This window comes from Giraffa tippelskirchi, chromosome 7 (genome assembly GCF_054371585.1).
Source record: "Giraffa tippelskirchi isolate mGirTip1 chromosome 7, T2T-mGirTip1v1.2.pri, whole genome shotgun sequence".
In the NCBI taxonomy this organism is placed as follows: domain Eukaryota; kingdom Metazoa; phylum Chordata; class Mammalia; order Artiodactyla; family Giraffidae; genus Giraffa; species Giraffa tippelskirchi.
The window spans coordinates 105113686-105138615 of record NC_137281.1 but is presented as its reverse complement, the minus strand read 5'-3'; the positions used below and the strand labels follow the sequence as shown (position 1 = coordinate 105138615).

Here is a 24930-nt window from a genome sequence, read left to right as displayed (position 1 = left end):
CAGAGGACATATAAAGATCATAAAAATGTGATTGTGAAAATATTCAGCCTTTTTTTTTTTTTTTTTAGGACACGGATTTATCAAGGAACATTCCTGGCAAGGTGAAAGTGTCTGCACCCAATCTTCTGAATGTAAAAAGAAAATAACTGAAATGAAATCCTAAAATATTTGAGAAGAGTCAGTTTTATAGCCTTTTGGAAGTTCAGAGATGAAAACATCATGTAACGACCTCCACATTTAAAAGTGAACTAACATTGCCTTGCTGTATTCACCAAACGACTTGGTTTTTTTTCCGGTTTTATAGAGAGGAAACACTGTGATAGGATTCCCTAAAATATCTGTGGACACCAAATGCTAATTGTAAACGACTGCAATTATTCTACATTTTCTTGAAATTTGGAAGGTTAATAGTAAGTATTCATTTCATGTTGTAAAGAAATGGAATAGCGAAATGGCTCAACTGTTTAGACTATTGACTTGGTATACTGTACATAACATCTAATATATCTATTACAGGCCAATCACACGTTTTGTTTTTCCTGGTGGGGGTTGGGGTGGTTATACATTTAAGTCTTGAGGAAGTAGACGACTTCTGCCTTTACTCATATTAGACCAGATTTTAAATACAAATCATTCCCACGACTTGGCTTAAGATGACACCTACAAGAAATTGGTGTTGATAACTTCCATGCATTTATATAATACCTTTTCATCTTAATTTCTTTCTTGTAATCTCATTTAGCTCTGTGCCATTTTATTTTTCACCTCTAGTAATTATCAGTAGCATGTTACACCTATAATATTATAAGTGCATTTTCAGGCTTACCACTAAAGACTCCTAACCCAGCTTTTTTCTTCTGTCTCCTAACAGAATGGAGAATAAAGTCATCCATTATCTCCATTCTTTATGAGCTATAAAAGCTGTTAATTTTAAAACAATTGAACAGGCTGCGGAGAGTCAACATGAGCAGCTCCACTTGCCCCAGCTCTTACACCAAAGCATTAGGGTCGAGGACTGTACTGCCGTTGGTCCTTCCAAGGTTTCTTTTACCAGCTTAGTTTTATCAACAACCACTTTATGTAGCCTAGTGTTTTAAATTCAACAAAACTGACTACTCATGCCATTAAAGAAACATCTAAAATATTAATGTCTTTAAAAAGTAACTTCACCATTTTGATAGTGGTAGGAATAATTAATTAACAATGTTTCTACAGATATAGACCCTGATGTTACCAAATAGGAAATAATCATTCCTTTGGGTAAAAAGCCCAAGTATTAACTTCTGCTGTTAAATACATTTATTGTAAACTTTAGACACAAAAATAGGTTCTCTAGGCCATTCACATGCACATTAAAACTAAAAAGCTGCAAACTACAACAGCGTATATAATTATACAAACAATTTCATTCTGATGTTTACAGAATTGCTGTCCATGCAAGTGATCAGAGGCATTATCTATGAAGCCTTAAGATCCAGAAGTGTTGTTACTACCAAACCTCTGATTAACACTGTGAAGTAAGTGTTTTGGAAGGCAGCTCCATGAGTTGGCTAACATTTCTTTAAAGCAGATGACCGCTTCTAAACTTAGCCTGAAAGTGGACAAAGAAAAATAATTTCACTTTACTGTTTTGAAATACATTCTCTTGAAAAACTACCAAAAAAGAAAAAGCACTTTAAAGATTTTCATAGGAACTGGATAGTTTAATCAACGAAAGTTTATTATTTCCCTTAAATTATACATAAACCTATTTTTTCAAGAACACTAATTTAAAGTGTTTAAGAAACAATTTAAAGTAAGTACCAAGTAAAAAGTTACCTTACAAGAGATTTTGGTTGAACTGAAAATATAAGTATTTCATTACTGTGTGCCTGAAAAATAGACAAGAATGCATTAAAAGTACTTCACAAGAAAGTTTCAGCAATAATATGAAGTGTCCTTTAATAAAGGGTGGTGTACTTACAGCTCTGTGATGGACAAGAAGGTTATTGGCACACCCTCCAAACACAATTACTTCTCCTTCATCACTGGCACAAGCTGTATGCCATAATCTACATTTAAAATAAAAACCTGTTTGAAGTCACCCTAAACACCAAATTGATAATTTATACTACAGAATAGAGATGATGAAATCAAGACTAAAGGTCTTTAGCACAGACCAAAACATAAAGCTGAGACACAGTTATCTCAAGGAAAAGTACAAAAAGCTAGAAAAAGCAATGTCTTTATCTGGATGTTATTCTCTCTCTGGGCCATTCCTAATTTATGCAATGAGGATTCTGAACTGAACGATCTGTTCTCTAGGTTTTTATGAGCAATAAAAGTCTTTGGGAGATGAGTGGTATATGCCCTCTCCTTAATATCTAAGGGATGCTGACTCTGCCTGAGTAAACAAAACATCTTCAGGCCTGACTCGCTGGAAAGAGTATTTGTGCTGAAAGGCATCTTAGTGGCATGACTATACTACTTAGGTTAGAGGCGTGGACAAAAATGCAAGCTAACATTATACAAATGTGCTTTGAACACCAATTCTGACTACATCATTTCCTTTTAGCAGTCTCCGTAACAATTCTGAGATAAGAAAAGTAGCAGTGTTCTAACAGGCTCTTTTTGGACGATTCAACTTCCTAATATCTGTTATACAGCACAACTGTAAATTTGAGTGAAAGTTCTTGATTCCCCCACCCTCAAACATTCTTTAGGGTTTTGAATTCTCTCCTAGACGAGAACTAGAAGTTCCTTTTTCTTTCTTTTTTTTTTTTTAGAAGTTCCTTTTTCAAATGACAAATCTAGGAAACAGTTCTACCCTGGTAAAGAGTTTTAGTATAAAGTTTAACGATATCAGTATTTTGATGAAGCAAAAAGCAAAATCCAGCCCTGTTTTTCATGCACAGATGATGAAAAAGAAAGCACTAATACTAAGAACATTGGTTTTCTTTCAAAAGGTATGATGTTAAGCCTTAGTGAATGCTAGGGTTTTTATGAGGAAGTGAATGCAGCCAGCTGAATTTTCTCATTGATTACCAGTCTTATACATCTCTAAGCACCTCACTCAATATAAGAACTACCTTTTAAATAGTTCATACCTTGGTTTTTCAGTATGGGGATGATTAAACTGTATCCATTCATTTTTACTGATGCAGTATGTCCAGGCATCACCTGATTAAAGCAAAGAAAAAAAGCTATGAAGTATGTTATTCTGTCAATGTGACACTGATATTTAAAGAGTACAGCTTTAGTAAAAACAGTAGCAAATCAGATTTTGAGTAGATACAGAAAGTATATTTCCTTTTTCTTTGGGCAGTTAGTCATGTAAGCCCTTTTCATGTTACAGCCATTTAGTAGGGCAAAGAGCTCTAGGTAATTTTTTTTTTTTTTACTGGACAGATAGATGTGTCATATGAAAACAATTATATGTATATTATAGGATCAAAATTAATAGCAAACCTTCTAACCATCCCTAGCCCTCTGATGCACCTAAAATACTGATTTTTTTCCAGCTATTTATATATTACTTATGAATGAGATATAATAAATTTTTTAAATATTTTAACAGTACTTACTTAGTGGCTGTTTATCAGTGGTAAATCCTCCAAAGAGAAAGAGATGATCTGAAGAAACTGGTGTTAGGGAGTGCCAAGATCGGCCAACTGGGCATATGCCTTGTGGAATTCTGAAAATGATAGCTAAGTTACAATATCTGCATTTAAAAGGCACTTCTGTATTTAAAGCAGAGAAATACTGAAGTTTTCTTTAAAATTTTATATGGAATTTTGAAGAGACTTTATAAAAGATTTCTTGATATTAACAACTACATGCTTTTCAATGAACTATTTCCTTGGAAGGAGGGTCAACTTTAGATCTTTTCAACAAACACTGAGCACATGCTATGTGCTAGACATACAGTTATGGGAACTGAAAATTTAAAGATTCCTTAAGGATTTAGTGATCATGTTTACTTAAATTCATTGTTACAGAAAAAGAAAGCAGGTACATTATATACTAATAATAGAGAATAAGGGGAAAATCTACTGGAATTTTTTTTGAAAAACTTTCCTAAATAATTATCTAAATGATACCTACAGTTCATTCCACTCCCATGTATCCAGATTAAGATAGTGAAGGTCATTCATTCTAGCATCCTAAAAAAAGATAAATTAACTAGTTATCATTCTGAGTAACTGAAAAGCACATCTTTGAAACTGTTTTATGTACTCACTCGGTATCTGCCTCCAAACACAAAGCCTTTGTTTCCAACAGTCGCACAGGCATGGGCAGCACGGGGTGAAGGTGGTTTACCCTAGTTAAGTCGTAAAAACAATTCAGTGAAGAAGTGAAGGTTTTATAAATACCAGAAAGAAGTCTTTCCTGGAGGTGGGATAGAATGTGCAGACCACTTGAGCTCTTAAGCTGAAGTGCAAACTTGTAGTAAACAGCAGTACTGAAGGCTGACTACCAAAACTGGGAGCTTTTGAGAAACATGACTGAATGGGCTAGTTAATATAATAGAATGCTTACTTGCTTTACTTTTATCTTTTAAAATAAAAGCTAGCACATTATATGACGCTGTGTCAGAGGAAAAAGACATCTAATATTTGAGTAATTTAAATCCCAATCCAGCACTAAGTAATTTATTTAATTACAAACAATACCACTTTTAACAGCTATTAGATGATAGATAACTGGGCTAGTCTATACATTAACTTTTTAGTTTTAGACTCCTTGGAGAATAATGAACTGTCAATTTTACACCACTTGCCAACTGCCCTTCTCGTTGGAGCAGCCTTGCTTTAGTAATTCATTATTCTTCAGTAACTCACAGTAGTTATAGGCTGGCTCCAGATAAACGTTTCAGTGTCTAAAATATGTACGTGATCATTCCATCCTCTTGGATGACTTGAATTCTACAGAAAATAAGAATCTGAGTTAGTTTTTACAAATAATGTTTGTAAAAATCAAACAACCTTTGGTTTATTAACAGGGCAAAAAGAACAAAGCTAATAACAAACGAAGTATATTATTTCAACAAACTAAGTAGGCCACATATGCAAATACGAAACTTCATTTACCCAAAAAGATGTTTCATCAAATTCAAAAGTTCCCAATACTTTATCTTCAGGTAAATATCCATACCCTCCAAAAAATATTAACCTGTTTGATAAAAAACCAAGACATTAAAAATTCAAACATCCATAGGATACAAGAGATTTTTTTTGTTTTGTAATATTCCATGAGCTGAGAAGGCACACTTGAGTATATAAAAATACTTATTCAAATAATAATGGCTAATATGGCTAACAATGATGTCTTAGGTGCTTTGCCATTAATTTACTTAATCTGCATGGGCCTTCAGAGGCATTTTATATGATTACAACGGTTATTAGTGAAGGATACGTAAATGGCAAAGTACTTTCCACATAAAAACCCAAACCTATAGTGCTGCTGACTCACTTGTTTTTATATACCCAGACACCGAGTTTGTCCTTTGATGATGGAGGAACTCCTTGGCAGTCAATTCTTTCCCAGTGTAATACTCGGTCCGTACACCTTGAATCCAGCATGTAGAACTGCCAGAAGCAATGTTAGATTTTGTTACATGAAGGAAATTCAACCTTGGCATTTAATGTTATTGTATCTATGCTAATAAGAATGTCATCTAATTCAGTACTACTAAAAGTATAATTGCAAACTGGCTGCCAGTCTGCAAAATGTTACCTAGTCTGAGTCGAGATAAATTTTTGCCAGAATGTAAATTACTTAAGTCACTGTGCACCTTGTTTGTGTTCAGCTTATTTTTTTTCCCCATACCACTTTTTGGCTGAAGGACTAGAAAGTGTGTTAATTTACCACATTCTTTGCCTGAGATAGGCACTTTGAAGTGTACTGATCTAATTTATGTATATTGGGATGGTATTACAAAAAAAAAAAAAAATCAAACTTAGCAGTTCATCTTCAAATTCAATTTAACAAACATGTCTTAAGTGCCTATTTAATTCTAGGAGCCAAGGATAAATCTTAAAAGATTAAGTATTCATTTGTCTTTCAGAGGGTTCACATACAGGTACTTACATTTAAATAGTCAATAAGTTAACTTCTTTTTTTTAGGCTCCTAAAGCTTCTTTCGTAAAAAGAAAAGCGTAAAAGGCAGGTTTGGCCTTGGAGTACAGAATGAAGCAGGGCAAAGGCTAATAGAGTTTTGCCACGAGAACGCACTGGTAATAGCAAACACCCTGTTCCAACAACACAAGAGAAGACTCTACACGTGGACATCACCAGATGGTCAACACCGAAATCAGATTGATTATATTCTTTGCAGCCAAAGATGGAGAAGCTCTATACAGTCAGCAAAAACAAGACCGGGAGCAGACTGTGGCTCAGATCATGAACTGCTTATTGCCAAATTCAGACGTAAATTGAAGAAAGTAGGGAAAACCACTAGACCATTCAGGTATGACCTAGATCAAATCCCTTATGAGTATACAGTGGAAGTGAAAAATAGATTTAAGGGACTAGACCTGATAGACAGAATGCTTGATGAACTATGGACAGAGGTTCGTGACATTGTACAGGAGACAGGGATCAAGAAAATCCCCATGGAAAAGAAATGCAAAAAAGCAAAATGGCTGTCTGAGGAGGCCTTACAGATAGCTGGGAAGAGAAGAGAAGCGAAAAGCAAAGGAGAAAAGGAAAGATATTCTCATTTGAATGCAGAGTTCCAAAGAATAGCAAGGAGAGATAAGAAAGCCTTCCTCAGTGATCAGTGCAAACAAATAGAGGAAAACAACAGATTGGGAAAGACTAGAGACCTCTTCAAGAAAATTAGAGATACCAAGGGAACATTTCACGCAAAGATAGGCTCAATAAAGGACAGAAATGGTATGGACCTAACAGAAGCAGAAGATATTAAGAAGAGGTGGCAAGAATACCCAGAAGAACTGTACAAAAAAGATCTTCATGACACAGATAATCACGATGGTGTGATCACTCACCTAGAGCCAGACATCCTGGAATGTGAAGTCAAGTGGGCCTTAGAAAGCATCACTACGAACAAAGCTAGTGGAGGTGATGGAATTCCAGTTGAGCTATTTCAAATCCTCAAAGGTGATGCTGTGAAAGTGCTGCACTCGATATGCCAGCAAATTTGGAAAACTCAGCAGTGGCCACAGGACTGGAAGAGGTCAGTCTTCGTTCCAATCCCAAAGAAAGGCAATGCCAAAGAATGCTCAAACTAGCGCACAATTGCACTCATCTCACATGCTAGTAAAGTAATGCTCAAAATTCTCCAAGCCAGGCTTCAGCAATATGTGAACCGTGAACTTCCAGATGTTCAGGCTGGTTTTAGAAAAGGCAGAGGAACCAGAGATCAAATTGCCAATATCCGCTGGATCATCGAAAAAGCAAGAGAGTTCCAGAAAAACATCTATTTCTGCTTTATTGACTATGCCAAAGCCTTTGACTGTGTGGATTACAATAAACTGTGGAAAATTCTGAAAGAGATGGGAATACCAGATCATCTGACCTGTCTCTTGAGAAACCTGTATGCAGGTCAGGAAGCAACAGTTAGAACTGGACATGGAACAACAGACTGGTTCCAAATAGGAAAAGGAGTCCGTCAAGGCTGTATATTGTCACCCTGCTTATTTAACTTATATGCAGAGTACATCATGAGAAACGCTGGGCTGGAAGAAACACAAGCTGGAATCAAGATTGCCGGGAGAAATATCAATAACCTCAGATATGCGGATGACACCACCCTTATGGCAGAAAGTGAAGAAGAACTAAAGAGCCTCTTGATGAAGGTGAAGGAGGAGAGTGAAAAAGTTGGCTTAAAGCTCAACGTTCAGAAAACTAAGATCATGGCATCTGGTCCCATCACTCCATGGGAAATAGATGGGGAAACAGTGGAAACAGTGTCAGACTTTACTTTTTTGGGCTCCAGAATCACTGCTGATGGTGACTGCAGCCATGAAATTAAAAGACGCTTACTCCTTGGAAGGAAGGTTATGGCCAACCTAGATAGCATGTTTAAAAGCAGAGACATTACTTTGCCAACAAAAGTCCGTCTAGTCAAGGCTATGGTTTTTCCAGTGGTCATGTATGGATGTGAGAGTTGGACAGTGAAGAAAGCTGAGCGCCGCAGAATTGATGCTTTTGAACTGTGGTGTTGGAGAAGACTCTTGAGAGTCCCTTGGACTGCAAGGAGATCCAATCAATCCATCCTAAAAGAGATCAATCCTGGATGTTCATTGGAAGGTCTGATGTTGAAGCTGAAGCTCCAATACTTTGGCCACCTCATGCGAAGGGTTGACTCATTGGAAAAGACCCTAATGCTGGGTAGGACTGGGGGCGGGAGGAGAAGGGGACGACAGAGGATGAGATGGTTGGATGGCATTACCGACTCGATGAACATGGGTTTGGGTAGACTCCGGGAGTTGGTGATGGACAGAGAGGCCTGGCGTGCTGCAATTCATGGGGTCTCAGAGAGTCGGACACGACTGAGCGACTGAACTGAACTGAAAGCTTCTTTTCCTCAACCCTAGTCATTTAACACCATTTCTCTGGCCACTCCCCTTTACTAAAGCCACACTAGTCTTTTCCCCAAGTTTCCTCATGTTGTGTCAAAGTTAGTTTTCTCCCCCTTGACCCTGAAAAATACATGGCTCAACTACAGCCTATAGCAGTGCCTCACAAAACCTTTTAGGCACAAAACCCTTTCTTCCAACAAAATCTTAAGCAAATGCCTAAATATGAAAATAAGAACCTAAAGAAATGGCTTCTCTGTTTACAACATACCAAACAGAAATCTGGGTTCACTGTGACAAGGGGCAAAACTTGTGGCCTTCCTATGAAGAAATAGCAAACACATGCTCGCCTGCACTTCCATGTGCTGCTGGGCAGGACCAGTGTGACAGGCCTCAACACTGCAAGAAAAGCTACAGCATTTAGTGGGCAAGTTTGCCACCTACAGCCTGTCAGGTCCACGCATGGGTGAGCCTTGAGTGGTCTTATAAAGGCTTTGAACCTCTCTTTGGATGGCAAAGACAAGAAAAATAGATTCCAACTATATGCCATCTGGAAAAGGCAAAACTATGGAGACAGTAAAAAGATTGATAGTTAGCAGGAGTTTAGGGGGAGAGAGGAGATGTATACACAAAGTACAGAAGTTTTTATGAGCAGTGAAATACTTTGTGTGACATTATAATAATGGATATATGTCATTACATTTTTGTCCAAACCCAAAGAGCATGCAACACTATTCACTTAATTAAAGAACTTTGATTTACCTTAGGATGAACTGTGAATAAATAAATAAGTGGAGCTACAATTGTTAAAAGGAAGGAGGAAAAGGGTGGTGTGGAGCCTGCCTAACCCCATATACTTCTCTCACAGGTGTCCCAAAGCACCCCCTAAAAAAACTCTAAAGTTCCTAGGAGCACAGTTTGATATCTGAAACCAGTTCAGCCCATATGCTCCATCTACACCAAATCACTTGGCATTTCCATAAACCAGACATATCTGCTTGTAACTCTGCATCTTGGTACCTATGTATCTTCTTCCATAATGCTCCTTCTAATTGTAGTATGTGATTCCACTCAAGCATCACCTCTTGGGCTAACACTTTTTGTTTGTCTATTTCTCTGTCCTACCAAACACAATGGTAAGGGTTCTTTTTCAGATTCAACAATATTTACTGAGCTGTTACTATGAGCCAACTCTTGTTTCTCTTTATGCTCCTGAAACTGTTTACGTATATGTATCCCTTCTAGAATGTGAGCTTCTAGAGGTGGGGACTATCTCATTCATCTCTGTCTCCAATGTCTAAGCAAGTGCTTGCAGTAAGGTGCTTACTAAGTTGCCAAATAAATGAATTTTTTTTAAGTGTCTACATATATCACTGGAAGTGGTCAAACAGGAGATGGCAAGAGTGAATGTCGACATTTTAGGAATCAGCGAACTAAATGGACTGGAATGGGTGAATTTAACTCAGATGACCATTATATCTACTACTGTGGGCAAGAATCCCTTAGAAGAAATGGAGTAGCCATCATAGTCAACAGAAGAGTCCAAAATGCAGTACTTGGATGCATTCTCAAAAACGACAGAATGATCTCTGTCTGTGTCCAAGGCAAACCATTCAGTATCACAGTAATCCAAGTCTATGCCCCAACCAGTAATGCTGAAGAAGCTAAAGTTGAACGGTTCTATGAAGAACTACAAGACTTTTAGAACTAACACCCAAAAAAGATATCCTTTTCATTATAGGGGACTGGAATGCAAAGTAGGAAGTCAAGAAACAAATGGAGTAACAGGCAAATTTGGCCTTGGAGTACAGAATGAAGCAAGGCAAAGGCTAATCGAGTTTCGCCAAGAGAACGCACTGGTCATAGCAAACACCCTCTTCCCAACAACACAAGAGACGACTCTACACATAGACATCACCAGATGATCAATACCGAAATCAGACTGATTATATTCTTTGCAACCAAAGACAGAGAAGCTCTATACAGTCAGCAAAAACAAGACCGGGAGCTGACTGTGGCTCAGATCATGAACTCCTTATTGCCAAATTCAGACTTAAATTGAAGAAAGTAGGAAAAACCACAAGACTGTTCAGGTATGACCTAAATCAAATACTTTACGATTATACAGTGGAAATGACAAATAGATTCAAGGGATTAGATCTGATAGAGTGTCTGAAGAACTATGGGCAGATGTTCATGACATTGTACAGGAGGCAGTGATCAAGACAATCCCCAAGAAAAAGAAATGCTAAAACGCAAATTGGCTGTCTGAGGAGGCCTTACAAATAGCTGTAAAAAGAAGAGAAGCGAAAGGCAAAGGAGAAAAGGAAAGATAAACCCATTTGAATTCAAGTTCCAAAGATTAGCAAGGAGAGATATGAAAGCCTTCCTCAGTGATCAATACAAAGAAATAGAGGAAAACAATAGAACGGGAAAGACTAGAGATCTCTTCAAGAAAATTAGAGATACCAAGGGAACATTTCATGCAAAGATGGGCTCGATAAAGGACAGAAACGGTATGGCCCTAACAGAAGCAGAAGATATTAAGAAGAGGTGGTAAGAATACACAGAAGAACTATACAAAAAAGATCTTCACAACCCAGATAACCAGGATGGTGTGATCACTCACCTAGAGCCAGATATCCTGGAATGTGAAGTCAAGTGGGCCTCAGGAAGTATCACTAGAATAAAGCTAGTGGAGGTGATGGAATTCCAGTTGAGCTATTTCAAATCCTAAAAGATGATGCTGTGAAAGTGCTGTACTCAATATGCCAGCAAATTTGGAAAACTCAGCAGTGGCCCCAGAACTGGAAAAGGTCAGTTTTCATTCCAATCCTAAAGAAAGGCAATGCCAAAGAATGCTCAAACTACCACACAATTGCACTCATCTCACATGCTAGAAAAGTAACGCTCAAAATTCTCCAAGCCAGGCTTCAACAGTATGTGAACTGTGAACTTCCAGATGTTCAAGCTGGTTTTAGAAAAGGCAGAGGAACCAGAGATCAAAATGTCAACATCCGCTAGATCATCTAAAAAGCAACACAGTTCCAGAAAAACATCTACTTTTGCATTATTGACTATGCCAAAGCCATTGTGTGGATCACAACAAACGGTGGAAAATTCTTCAAGAGATGGGAATACCAGACCACCTGACCTGCCTCTTAATAAATGTGTATGCTGGTCAGGAAGCAACAGTTAGAACTGGACATGAAACAACAGACTGTTTCCAAATCAGGAAAGGAGTACGTCAAGGCTGTATATTGTCACCCTGCTTATTTAACTTATATGCAGAGTACATCATGAGAAACGCTGGGCTGGATGAAGCCCAAGCTGGAATCAGGATTGCCGGGCAAAATATCAATAACCTCAGATATGCAGATGACACCACCCTTATGGAAGAAAGCAAAGGAGAACTAAAGAGCCTCTCGATGAAAGTGAAAGAGGAGAGTGAAAAAGTTGGCTTACAACTCAACATTCAGAAAACTAAGATCATGGCATCTGGTCCCATCACTTCATGGCAAATAGACAGGGAAACAGTGGCTGACTATCTTTTTGGGCTCCAAAATCACTGCAGATGGTGACTGCAGCCATGAAATTAAAAGACGTTTGCTTCTTGGAAGAAAAGTTATGACCAACCTATACAGCATATTAAAAAGCAGAGACATTACTTTGCCAACAAAGGTCCGTCTAGTCAAAGCTACCGTTTTTCCAATAGTCATGTATGGATGTGAGAATTGGACTATAAAGAAAGCTGCGCTCCAAAGAATTGATGCTTTTCAACTGTGGTGTTGGAGAAGACTCTTGAGAGTCCCTTGGACTGCAAGGAGAGCCAACCAGTCCATCCTAAAGGAAATCAGTCCTGAATATTCATTGGAAGGACCGATGCTAAAGCTGAAACTCCAATACTTTGGCCACCTGATGCAAAGAACCAACTCATTGGAAAAGACCCTGATGCTGGGAAAAATGATTGAAGGTAGGAGGAGAAGAGGATGACAGAGGATGAGATGGTTGGATGCCATCACCGACTCAATGGACGTGAATTTGAGTAAACTCTGGGAGTTGGTGATGGACAGGGAGGCCTGGCATGCTGCAGTCCACGGGTCTCAAAGAGTTGGTGACTGAGCAACTGAACTGAACTGAACGTATATGCTCCTTTCTAACTGCATCTGTCTCATACGGGCCTGAGAAAAACATGCCTTTTCCCTATTTGGGCAAAAAAAGACAAAGTCTGAACAACAGTACCTTATGGTGCCATATTATAGGAATGTGTTAGTTAATTTCGCCTTACTTTTTGAGTTGTGGCCTGTTAAATTTTACTGTTTGTGTTAGTTGCTCGGTTGTGTGCAACTCACTGTAATTCCATGGACTGCAGCCCGCCAGGCTGCTGTCCAAGGAATTCTCCAGGCAAGATTACTGCAGTGAATAGCCATTCTTTTCTCCAGGGGATCTTCCAAACCCAGGGATTGTACCCAAGTCTCCTGCATTGCAGGCAGATTCTTTACCACCTGAGCCACCAATACCCTGCCCTGCCCCCCAAACTGCATCTTGTTTTTAGTTTACTAATATTCATCTAATACTACAGCATTTTATTAACAAGAGAATAAGTAGCTGCAAAGAACATACCACAATCAAGTACACGTTTTTGAACTTGAACAGGAATAAACTGGGCTAACCTTAGAAATCTAAAGTGGTCTGAAAAAGAACAAAGTTACCTTAAACCATCCTTAGACACACTAACCTTATTTGTATTGCCTCTTGAATGGTGTCCTCCAAACAAGTACAGCACCCTGTCCACACACACGGCACAGCTTCCTGACATAGAAGGAGGAACATCACCCTCAGTGTTAATTTTTTTCCTGAGAAGGAGAAAACTGAATGTAAATAAATTTCCCCAAGAAGAAGAAATGCAACAATGTATCCATTCTTACAATTCTGTCCCCACAATAAAAGGAAAAAATAAGGGGTGAGTAGCTATGCTGAGGTCTCTTCCACCTCTAAAATTAATTAGAAGAATGAACTTGTCCCTTTCACCTACTCTACAGGCTGTGCCAGCAGGCACTAACATTACAGCATGGGAGGTTCTGAAAGCCTACATGTCATGTATCACTCTAGGAGCAAACCATCTCTAACCATTTCTCTAACTAAATTGTTTGCTTTTTCTAGTTACTTGACCATAAGTGATGGTTTTGTTTTTTTGAGTGGGCCAAGAACCCAAAGGAAGAAAACTTCAATATCTCAGTCTTGACAGATTAATGAGTGTTTTTTAATTCAGTCACCTTTAGCCATTCAAATTAGTCTGATTCTGACCTTATGTAATACTACAGACACTCAGGTAGTGTCTATTATAGGCCAGCCATTCCTCTGAGTGCTCTTTACCTGTTTTAACTCATTCTAAGTCTAAAAGTGAATCTGAATCAAAAAGTTAATTCTAAGATTCAGAATATTAATATGACATTCAAGGGCTTCTGCTCCTAATAGCGCTTCATCTACGTTAAGCTTTATGGTTTTTTTGTTTGTTTCTGGCTGTGCTGTGGGACATGCAGGAGCTTAGTTCCTCGACCTGGAACTGAACCCGTGCCCCCTGCAGTGGAAGCGTGGAGTCTTAACCACTGGACCACTAGGGAATTCCCAAATTTTAAGTTTTGATAGGCTTATTTTGTAAAAATTCTTTATGGGGTTGAATTGTTTTTGTTTTTTTTAATTAAAGTTTCCCCATTAAAGGAATACAATTATAAATCCAGTTCTCTAGAAAAAGATCGCTCAACAGCTAGATTAACACTGGCTATATGCAAAAATAATTCTGGTTTATTTTTAGTTTAACTCTTAAATCAAGTGGAACTAGTATTCTCCTAGTTCTGAGATCTCTAATATGCTAAAATATATATCAGACTAAGTTTTCATAAAGCAAACCATGGGGAAAACTACTTTATAAATCCTCATACATGGCCAACCCAGCATTTTGAGAATTCATTAATTCTGCTAAGAACATACTCGAGTATTACTGGTATGAAACTGGCAAAAAGTCCTTTCAGAATAACCCCCGTTTGGATGGATGGCAAGTTTAATTTTGTTTTTAAGGCAAAACATGCTAATTCAAAGAAATCTGCATAGAAATTTTAATATTAGAGCTCATTAAAATAGAATACTACCTTTATTTCTAGCAAATATAGTCTTGAAATTCTTCTCTCATTCAAAATACATAACAGAAGACATAACATATTGAATATATATATATGGAACTTTTATTGTATTTCCATTCCAGGATCTGGAGCCTCTACCTCTTTAATATTGCTATAATACTTGACACAGTTCTGAACAGAAATTTCTTCAAAGGTCATGAAGGCATCTAGTAACTACTGAAGAAATATAAAAGTATTTAAGCTTAGCAGCTAATCTAAACTAGTAGAACACTGTTTTCAAAATATACAGCTACTTTAGCATCTTTAATTAAAGTGTTTTTATTCAGTAGTATGGGTTTTACAGAGTATGTTTTTGTTTGCAACCTTATTTGGATGTTCTAGTCCCCCTCTTTAATATCCAGTTACCATCTTCCAGTCTCCATGTTGTAGATCCAGAGTTCTTCTCTAGGCAGATAAAAGTCATATAATCCTCTGACTTGATTACTCTAAAACAACAAAAGTTGCAAATACAAAAAAATCACTTGTATTCTAAAGAGGCATTATTGTATATTTTTTCACATCTATCTCATTTGAGATACTGCGAGTTACAAGAAGTTAAACAGGTTTTAACAATTCTACCACATTTACAGTTCTCCCTACCCCATGCCACATACTCAAAGTAATGCTTAATACAGACAGCCCTCAATTCAAATTCTTGATACAGCAGTTGCAATGATGCACGAAGTTGAGAGATCTCCAGGTAATCTCTAAGGCCACTTTATCCTGAACACTCCACGCACCAAATCTGAGTTACATGGCCTCATGGGAGATTACCTGTGTCATGTTGGCAGGCTAAAGAAAGTTCTACCTTGAAAGCACCTGATCCACACTAACAGGTCAGACATTCTTCCCTTTTACCCATTCAGTCTCTACCAAGAAGCAGAGAGGGCAGAACTGCAAATACTAAGTTCTTGTACAAAATCTTAAATTCCTTGTTCTGCTCCATTTCCCTTCAGATTGAGCTTACTATATGCCAGAACTGGTGAAGTGCTATCCATGGAGTGCTATATTTAATCCTCACAACAACCATAAGAAATAGCTGGTATAGGTTTCTCAGAGAAGTTGCCAAAGGCTACTCAGCAAAGAATGGTGGAACCAGGATTCCAGCCTCCTTTCCCTGAATTTGCAACTTCAACCATTGCCTGACCTTTCCAAACTTTGAACCACCCTGGCCACTTTCTGAACAGTGTTGACATACAGTAAACAGTTGCGGTTCACTAAGGATGGGTGTCAAGAGTTATAAGCTTGAAAAACACAGAGAACAGAACATCTGGGCATGTAAACATTTCTCTTTCCACTCCACCACTTATGAAACAAAAAGGCTGGAAGCAAGATAGCAGGTTGACCCAGAGTACGTCAGTCTGGCAGGAGGAGGAAAACTGACTTCTGTGTATGAAGCTAAGGTTTACTGAAATCAAAACACTCTCCCAAGGGCCTCCGGTGTGTGGTACTCTTAGGGTTGTAGCCAGAATGTGGACAAAGGCCTGTGTGAGAACTACAAACTTACCTCACTAGTCACGCTTCTCCACCCCGCCTCAGCCCTGGGCATCCAGGCCCTCCACAACTCACCTTCAGAATCTTCCACCCACACAACCCTTCTTCTCCCCTCCTCCCCTCACCTTCCCTCTTCCTACAGAAGACTAATAGTTTTACTTTTCTCCAAGGCAATTATTTACATTTTAATAAAAGTCACCCCGTACCAGCCACCTTGCTCCTACGTAATAACCTCCTCTGAACACCTATTCATTGGAGGCTGGGGAAAACATTTCAGATTAATTAGGATTAGGAGAAAGGAACCAAAGGAAGTAATCAAGACAGCTTTTCCCCAGCTATCTTTTCAGACTCATCTCAAAAAATGGTCACATCAACTGTAGCATAAGCTAAAATCTATGACCAGAATCACCTAGTGCTTCCAAGTCATGGAAGGCACTGGGGTACAGGACTAGATTTCCAGCAAATTGGAGCGGGGGCAGATCATTTTTAAAAACCAAAAGGAACTAAAAATATTTTGGTAAGAACAGATCCGAACCACCCCTGCAAATTAAATAAGACGATTCTAGAATGTTGAGTGTTATTAAGAAGCTCTAAAAGCAAAAAGGCAGGAGAACTAGTGAGAAGGTTTAAATAGGAGGCACTTGGGCAGGATTTCCAGACAGAGGAAAAGAGAAGAAACACAACTACATGCTCTCAACTGGTATCTAATCATACTAGTTCATGACTAAGGGTCAAAGGGTTGCATTCTGTAGTTAAAAGTTGTTGCTGTTGATTTTTTTTGTTATTGATACAACTCTTCCATTAATTTTCTTTATAGGAGTTTCATGTGAAAAATCTCAACCCTTTTTCAGCTGAAACCAAAAGGGAAATAGCCCCGGAACATTCGCATAACACTAGGATGGCAGGTGCACAGGTGTAGCTGGGACTCCTGAACCAGCGGGAAGGTTCAACAAGCCAATTCTTGCGGCCTTGGGGTATTTTGATGCATTTTCCTACGCGGTCGTCTCCCCAGAAGTGGGTCACAAAATCAGCGGGCACCGGACCCCGGCTCTATAAGGCAGTGCGCTCCTAGGAGGCCCGATAACAAGTAAAGAGTGACCTCACACACCGTCATTTCTTACATACCAACCCTTTAAATAAAAACACGTTTCGCGGTCTCGCACCGCCCGCCGCGCCCTCCGCAGGTAAAGCTCGGACATCTAACAGCGCGCTGGGCAAGCGCGGGCAGGGGGCGGGGAGCAGGCTTTGTAAGCAGAAGGCGGGCGTGACAACAGCCCAGGAGCCCTGGGACCGGTGGGGAGACCCGTGGGAAGATTCCCGCACTCGCAAGAGAACCAACCAACCGGCGGAGTCGCGGCGCGGGGGCGCTGGAGGCGCCCGGGGCGGCCACGCTGGCCCTCCCCCCCGGCCCGCCGCCCCCGACCGGTTACTGCCGGCCGACGCCCGCCGCGACCCGGCCGCCCACTGACCTTGTAACCGCCCCAGACGAACATGTGGCGCCCGTCGCTGACGGCTACGTGGCCGCTGCGCTCGGCGGGACAGGCGAGCTCCGCGGATTCGTAGCCTTCGTAGGCCGGCCCTGGGAGCTCGTCCTCCCGCAGGTCCTCGTAGCCATCGGCCATCTTGAGGCTGCACTTGGGTTCACCAGGAATCCCCGCACCCGCGGAGGACGAAAAGACAAAGGAAAAGAAAGAGACGCACGGCGGCGGCGAAAGGCTCGGCGTTATAGCCGCGCCCGGCTGCCAGGGCTTCTGTCCTCCCGGCCCGTCTCTGCGAGGACGGCCTCTCGCCGCCTGAGTAGGGGTTGCGGGCTGGGGGCGGCGAGGGCGCAGGGACGGGAGCAGGGCAGGCAAGGGTCTGCCTCAGGCTGCTACCAGCTTCCAGCCCGTCAGCCCCGCCTCCAGCTCGCTCCTCGCCGCGGAGGGCCCTTGTTTACGCCGCGCTGGGAGCCGCCCGTTCCGCTGACGCCGCTCGCCGGGATCCGGAAGCGCGGCTGGCGCTGAGCGCCCCCAGCGCCCGGTCCTCCCGCCGCCTGCGCTTATCGGGCTCGACTCCGGGGCGCCTGGCTCTCCGCCGAAGTCCGGGCCCAGAAGCTAAAGGCACTTCCAGGCACCTCCGAGCCTTCCTTCATTACGAAGAGATGCTGAATTAGCCAGACTCTTGCAAAAAAGTCTTTCTTCCCAAGAAGGTCTTGTTTGATTGAAGGATGTTCACAGCCCGGAAAGGGGTACCAAATTGCTCAGCTAGTAAGTTTCAGGGTCTCCAGAGTCGGTGCCCTATCTTTCCCAGGACACTGGATGGGGGTGGCACCTCTCCCCTCACGCGTGGTCCCAGGTGGCCCCAGCCGCGATTGCTGGGCGGCTTCTGGGCGGAGGCGCCGCTGTGTGCGCGAGGCAGCTCCGGGACTGCGTGCCACCCCGACGTGCCTGCAGAGCGGTTCATGACGTCTCTTCTCGATAATCTCTTTTGGTCCAGCAGAAATTTTAATTCAGTGCTGCATCCTCCACCCAGTTTGGAAAATTGTGCTTAAAAAGCATTTCAGAAATCTTCACCTCCCAGGCCTTTAGGGAGGAAAGTGAATCCTGTTCACACAGCCACTATTTTAGCTTATTTTATGACACTTTTCAATTAGATCAAGAGAAAATTAAGAATTACTGTGATCTAAATTTGATTCCTCACTTGTAAAACATTGAGACAATGGAATATTATTCAGTCCTGGAAAATGAGCCATTTTTTTCGAGCCGTGAGAAGACATGGAGGAAACTTAAATGCATATTTTGTGTTAGTTGCTCAGTCGTGTCCGACTCTTTGCAACCCCGTGGACCTTAGCCCACCAGGCTCCTCTGTCCATGGGCTTTTCCAGGCAAGAATACTGGAGTGGGTTGCCATTTCCTTCTCCAGGGGATCTTTCCGACTCAGAGATTGAACCCGGGTCTCCCACATTGCAGGCAGATTCTTTACTATCTGAGCTACCAGGGAAACCCAAATGCATATTACTAATGAAATAAGCCAATCTAAAAAGGGTACATACTGTATAATTCTAACTATAACATGAAAAAGGCAAAAATAGGAAAACAGTAAGATATCTATGGTTGCCAGGGCTTAGTGGGGAGGGGGAATAAATGGGCAGAACATATAGGATTTTTAGAGCAGTGCTTAGTTTCTATGTTACTATAAAGGTAGATACATGTTACTACACATTTGTCTAAGCCTATAAAACATACACCACCAAGAATGAACCCTAAGGTAAACTGTGGACTTCAGGTTTGTCTTAGCTCAGGCAACTATAACAAAATACCACAGACTGGATGGCTTAAACAACATTTATTTCTCACAGTTCTAGAAGCTAGAAAGTCCAAGATCAAGGTACAGACAGGCTTGGTACTTAGTGAGGGCCCTCTTCCTGCCTTGCAGTGGGCTGCCTTTTCATAGGGAAGGGACATAGAAGGAGAGTTCTGGTCTCTTCCACTAATCCATCACCGGTCCTCACCCTCATGACCTCATCTTAACCTAATTACCTCCCAAACACCCCACCTCCAAAAACCATCACACTGGGGATTAGGGTTTCAATATATGAATTTTGTGGGGATATAAACATTCAGTCCATTACGTGGTGATTTAGAAAATGTTCTTGCTGTACCCACATGCTGGACCACATGGTAACTTCATCAAGCTGGAAATTCTAATAGAATCACAATATTAATACAATGGAAAAACAGGCACCAAAAAAATGGGAATTCTTAAAACTGTTTCTTTTCCTTTGAAGTGTTCTGAAATCAAAATTTTACTTTTTCAAACAGTATGTACTACCATGAAAATTATTCTACTTTAGTGAGTTTATATTATTTTTCTCTCACACATACATACATATAAATAATGTATTGGTAAAAACATCACTTTGTTTCTGGGTTGGCAGTATGAAGTTCTAAAGAATATTTTTAAGCTTCTATCAGGAAGCTATAATTTTTAAAGGTGTTTTTGCAAAGATACTACTTGGAAAAGATACTACTAATTTTGATATGCCATTTACTGTATCATTCTAAAAATGATACTACCTCAAAAGAATCCTTCCTGACAACTGGAAGAATATTCAGATACACATAATAAAGATGGCCAGAAATTCTTTTTCCTTGAGAATCAGACTGGAAACCTATTTTGTGAACCATCTGGGAAAAGAAAAAAGTCAACCCTCTAGACCCATCTTTCACACAGAGAACCCGTAAGGGAGGGTTTCAAGTTATGAGGCTGATGTTGCCTTGGGCTCCTATACACAGCACAGGTCAACAACAAAAAAGTTGACAGTAAACCATAAAAGGTAACAAGTGAGCAATGAATACTGCTTGACTAGGGATTTTCAAAATTGGTTTTGCCAGCTCCCAGAATTTCTACATCTCTTAGTAGCAGGGAAGCCCTGCTTTAAGGCAAGTTTTGGAAATTGAAGATCAGATTAGAATTCCCTGCCACTCCTACCATGGAGCTACCTCAAAACATAACTTTTTGAAGTAGTACAGCATAATCAGTCAAATAAGAAGAGCATTATCTTTGTGTGCCAAAGATAATATATAGATTTTCATTCTCTTAAAGCCTTAGTCAAGTGTGTGTGTTTTGAGGGGCTAATCTAACTTTTAATGTTTAGGTAAACCATTTATAAACAGAAGTGCTTTTCTAAGAGGCTAGAGAAGGTGCTGAAATAATTCAGAAGCCATTTAAAAAGAGGTCATCCCACTCAGTGTCATCTATCACTATCTAATAGATTTAGATAGTTTTTCCTTATAGACTGCTGATAATAATTACTTCTAAGACCTGTGAGACTCACTTTCTAAATCTATTATTCAGCCTAAAAATAGTAAGCAGAAATGAAAACTTATGCTGAAGTATTATTTGCACAATTAATTCTAATGACTGGTTCACACTAACAAAACTAGGAAAATAGTAATTCTATATAGTTTGTATAATAAATAAAATGCAAACAATATTTCAATACATAAATAGAAGTTTTACACATCCAAAATACAGTACATATATATATATATAAAATATATCTCTAAAATTTAAGAGGATCTACAAACTACTGTAATTTTCATTATAAATTACACATATACTTCAGTATAGAAATACATTTACTCTAATATTTTAAATTGCAGAGCCAACTTGCATGGTAGTATGGTAGAGAGTAATTTTATACACTGAGTTTTCAGTAATTCCTTGTTAAGAGTAATTCAGTGGACGGATATGACTGTATATATGAAGAACTTCTTAATTATGGCAAAAGAACTATTTAAGGAATACAAAGATAAACATTCATGTTCCATTTCTTTATAGGGAGTTAATACTGAAAACAAATGGAAAGATAACATATTTTGACTATCCTGGGTCTTGAGCACCAACTCTGTAGAATGGTGTGGGCCAAAATGAGTTTCTAGAAAGATAAATTACTAGGTTATCATCCCATTTCATAATTTACTGAAGGTTACTTTTTAGACGTACGCCCCCAAGCAAAATGTATTTTAAGGTGTCTCAAAAGTTAATCACTATACTGCCTCTCAATATGTCAAACCCTGTATGATAAATCTCCACTGTAACACTTTCAAACATTGTCTTTATATATACAGAGAAAATGGGACAATCTAACAACTTAGAGGTAACAGAAAGACAATTGAAGACATTCATTTCCCTACTCAAATAAAGATGACCAAGAATACTTTACTAGATAAATGCTAAAAGGAGTTCAATATTTAATCCCATACCAGTGCCTGCCTATTTTCTTGTTTTGGCCAGCTACATTAGTTATTTAAGGAGAAATTCTTTAAATAACTGAATTATTTAATGGGAAACTTTAGGTGACTTTAAAGTGACTTGAGAAAAATCTATTCTTTCTGAAAGCTGACATGAGGTGTTTTTATGTATCTCTTTATCTTTATGTTGGAGAATCCCTAAGTCCTTGGGGGTAATTTCTTATTCTTCTCAAATTTGTATAATCTTTCCTGCAAAGAGGACACAGTAAGTTAAAGTCTCTGACAATTGTACTTACTTTCAGAAAGTAGATTTTTTTCTGCAACTTACAATTAAACTAATTCACAAATATAAATATAAATTAATCCGCCATTAACATCTTCTTTCCATATATCTCATGCCATACAATCACTTTAACATAGAATTTCTGTTTCAGATTTTATCTTCTAAATAAAGCCTCCAATTTGGGGGGTAAATATACAGTCTGATTAAAATGTTTAAACATATTAAACATACAGCATATATAACAACTTAATTGCTACTGATCCACTGATATTTATTTTCTGTTTCTTCCTTTTGGGCTCTTTGTTCTTCCCGGTGATTAGCTGCAGTCCAAAATGTTATTTTTTTGAGTACTTGTTGGAGAAGTTTAGGAGGTAATAAAGATATCTGACTTTCTAAAATTATAGCATTTTTACCAATGCAGTCAAGGCATGACCTGTAAACCAAACATAACAGAATTAACTACTTTTTGAACCTGAACTTATAAAATATTTATAGGCAAGTATTATAAAAATAAAATTATAAAAATCTCACAGGATTATGTACTCCCTTTGTATTGTTTGGAACGTGACAGGATATATATTCTTTCCAGAGCACCACATTAATTGTGTATTTTTTTTAGCATAGTTCCTGTCTCTGACCAAAAACCAGTTACAACTCACCATGCATAGTGTTCTTTAAGTAAAAAAGATTCAGACTTAATTTCGAAGCAAGTTAGTCTGAAGCAGACTCCTTTTCACATATTCTTCCAGCCCAATAACCGTTTACTCTTCTCTGAGAACTGTCTCCTTCTCCATCACCCCGAGATGCAATACTTTGCATCCATTTCATTCCCTCTGGCCCGACCCTCCCTGCAGCCCACACCCACCTCCAGAAATGACTTCACTGGCCTGACTAACAGCCAAGCTGAGTCCCAACCCCAAAGGCAGGCACATCCAGTGTCCTATACTGGTTCATCTTCCCCATCACTGCTTACCTCCCCTTCCAAATCTTTCCTTTGTGCTTTTTGGAACACCAGTTGTGTCCACAAACACTCCTGCTTCCTCTGACTTTCTGTCCTTGTTTTAAGTGAAATTTAAGAAAACTGCTTTCTGCGCAGCCTTCTTGAGAAAAGGGAACAAATTTCCCCTCATCTCTGTTTTTACAGTCAGGAGCTGATACTAGTATGCATTCTCCGAGCTCCTCCCTCCTGCTTCCAGGCTGCAATCATTTCACCCTCGGGTGCTGCCATCTGTTAACCTCCTGCTCATTTCCCCCCATTGCTGAGGACTTTGGCCCTGGACTCATCACAGTCTTGTCCCTAGACTGATTTTAACATCTGTGTGGAAAACTCTTTTTACTCTTATCACTTCACTCTGGACAGTTCACCTCTGAAATCTTAAACTTCTATCCTCCTCTTGGACCACAACCTTATATTCTTTTAACTCTTATACCCCTTTCCTCCTTTGACTCTTTCCGGATCTCCAAATAATAACACCCATCCAGTTGTAACTTTCTTCCCTAACCAGCCTATCCATCCATATTCATTTCACAGTTTATCCATATGCATTTTCCTGTCCATATGCACTTCATTCTTCATTCTCTTGCCAACAATCTCTCTTTCTCCACTGTCCCTCTGTTATACCATCCTGGCTAAACTCAGCCAACCATCTCCTTTCTGCACTTGTAACCTGGCTGCTTCATGCTGCTGGAGGAAACCACGTTTCTGTGGATGTGGCATACAGATTCTGTTCCATCTCAGCTGAGCCTTCCTGAGTGCTCAGCAGGACAATGTTGTATTAATACATCCCTCATCAGCATCTGCTCACAGTCTCCTCAGCAGCTGTGGCACATCTTCCCCACTCTTAAATTCATAGCCTCACCTCTCCTCCTCCTCCTCAGACAACCTCGCTGTCAGCCAAAACCTCCTCAGTGCCCTGCCCCAACCAACAAAGTCACCTATTTTTATAGTTGTATTTCCTTCTTTCTCCATTATTTTAAAAGTACTCTTCCTCCAGTCAAGGGATAATTCTATTACCTGTTTGCTAAAATCAATCTCCTCAAGAGCCTGCTCCATTCATTTTCCCTTCATTTATTGTCTTTCTAATAACTGGCTCGCTGATGGCTTCTTCCATAAGCATAGAAACAAATACCCTCACTCCTCTGGTCGTGGTGCTCACCCCTAGAAGTTATCCTGGCTTCTCCCTTGCCACACTGCTAACTAAATCACAACTTTGGGGTTAAAAGAGAAATTCTATATACTGAATGAGACGCACATATATGTGTCTACTATTAGACACGCTCTGATTTCAGAAAAGTTAAAATATGAAAAAGTCGAGCCTAGAATCAAGGAAATGCACTATGTTTAACACTCCTACATGAGCTAAATTCAATTTTAGAAACAAAAATGTGACTACACTGTATATTTTAATTTTTAAAAATCACCCTGGCATATGGTTCATCATTACAAATTTGATTATACTCTTAGGCAGCTGTAAACTTAAATTCAAGTGATAAACTACTTGAAAAATATTATAAACACTTCCCAAAAAGAAGAAGAAAGAACTTATCATATATTAATAACATATATATTTTAAAGTAATGAATTTTCTTACCTGAGTAATGAATAAGGCTGTGTTTGAAAGATCAATAAATCATTACAATGACCCTAATCAACATAAAAAAGGAGTTATCAAGACTTTTAATAAAAATAACAATAACATTAATAACTGAATATTTTT

General features: G+C 39.5%; 3 protein-coding genes and 1 pseudogene across 21 annotated transcripts in view; 2 read left to right on the top strand and 2 right to left on the bottom strand.

The window, feature by feature from the left end:
• NEMF (nuclear export mediator factor) overlaps positions 1-1670 on the top strand; it is a 54776-nt gene extending 53106 nt beyond the window's left edge. For 6 of the 11 annotated variants that reach the window (XM_081511239.1, XM_081511238.1, XM_081511237.1 and 3 more), the window contains one exon: positions 69-521. In XM_081511239.1, the coding sequence (XP_081367365.1) occupies positions 69-146 (78 nt within the window). In that variant the 3' untranslated portion in view covers positions 147-521. Of the gene's footprint in view, positions 1-68 lie in introns of all 11 variants that reach the window. The other 5 variants (XM_081511241.1, XM_081511240.1, XM_081511233.1 and 2 more) reach the window with 1 other exon arrangement.
• On the bottom strand, positions 1285-18102 carry KLHDC2 (kelch domain containing 2). Of its 5 annotated transcripts, none has more exons than XM_081511266.1 (13): positions 17661-18102; positions 15068-15147; positions 13257-13378; positions 5452-5567; positions 5070-5151; positions 4821-4904; positions 4220-4300; positions 4084-4142; positions 3564-3673; positions 3087-3159; positions 1964-2051; positions 1819-1871; positions 1285-1591 (listed from the first exon to the last, which is right to left on the bottom strand). In XM_081511266.1, exons 2-13 carry the CDS (start codon positions 15123-15125, stop codon positions 1468-1470), a joined length of 1050 nt encoding a protein of 349 aa, XP_081367392.1. In that variant the 5' UTR covers positions 15126-15147; positions 17661-18102; the 3' UTR covers positions 1285-1467. The 5 variants fall into 5 exon arrangements, with proteins under 5 accessions (XP_081367392.1, XP_081367393.1, XP_081367391.1 ...); XM_081511267.1 differs by having other exon boundaries at positions 13261-13378; XM_081511265.1 differs by having other exon boundaries at positions 17665-18102.
• On the top strand, positions 8743-8866 carry LOC145516014 (small nucleolar RNA SNORA11; annotated as a pseudogene).
• A 1402-nt stretch (positions 18103-19504) lies between the features above and the next one.
• Positions 19505-24930, bottom strand: part of KLHDC1 (kelch domain containing 1) — a 36542-nt gene continuing 31116 nt past the window's right edge. For 4 of the 5 annotated variants that reach the window (XM_081511259.1, XM_081511260.1, XM_081511262.1 and 1 more), the window contains 2 exons: positions 24805-24857; positions 19505-22646 (listed from right to left, as the gene is read on the bottom strand). In XM_081511259.1, the coding sequence (XP_081367385.1) occupies positions 22460-22646; positions 24805-24857 (240 nt within the window). In that variant the 3' untranslated portion in view covers positions 19505-22459. The remainder of the gene's footprint in view (positions 22647-24804; positions 24858-24930) is intronic. The other variant, XR_014059876.1, reaches the window with a different exon arrangement.

What these genes read in the sequence shown, in the direction of transcription:
- KLHDC2 (XM_081511263.1), bottom strand. Translation starts at nt 17,817, where the DNA reads ATGGCCGATGGCTACGAGGACCTGCGGGAGGACGAGCTCCCAGGGCCG. An exon ending in CAAGAGGCAATACAAATAAG is followed by an intron (nt 5,568 to 13,260) that starts GTTAGTGTGTCT and finishes TGCTTCTGGCAG; the next exon opens with TTCTACATGCTGGATTCAAG. An exon ending in CAACCAAAATCTCTTGTAAG is followed by an intron (nt 1,592 to 1,818) that starts GTAACTTTTTAC and finishes GTCCACTTTCAG; the next exon opens with GCTAAGTTTAGAAGCGGTCA.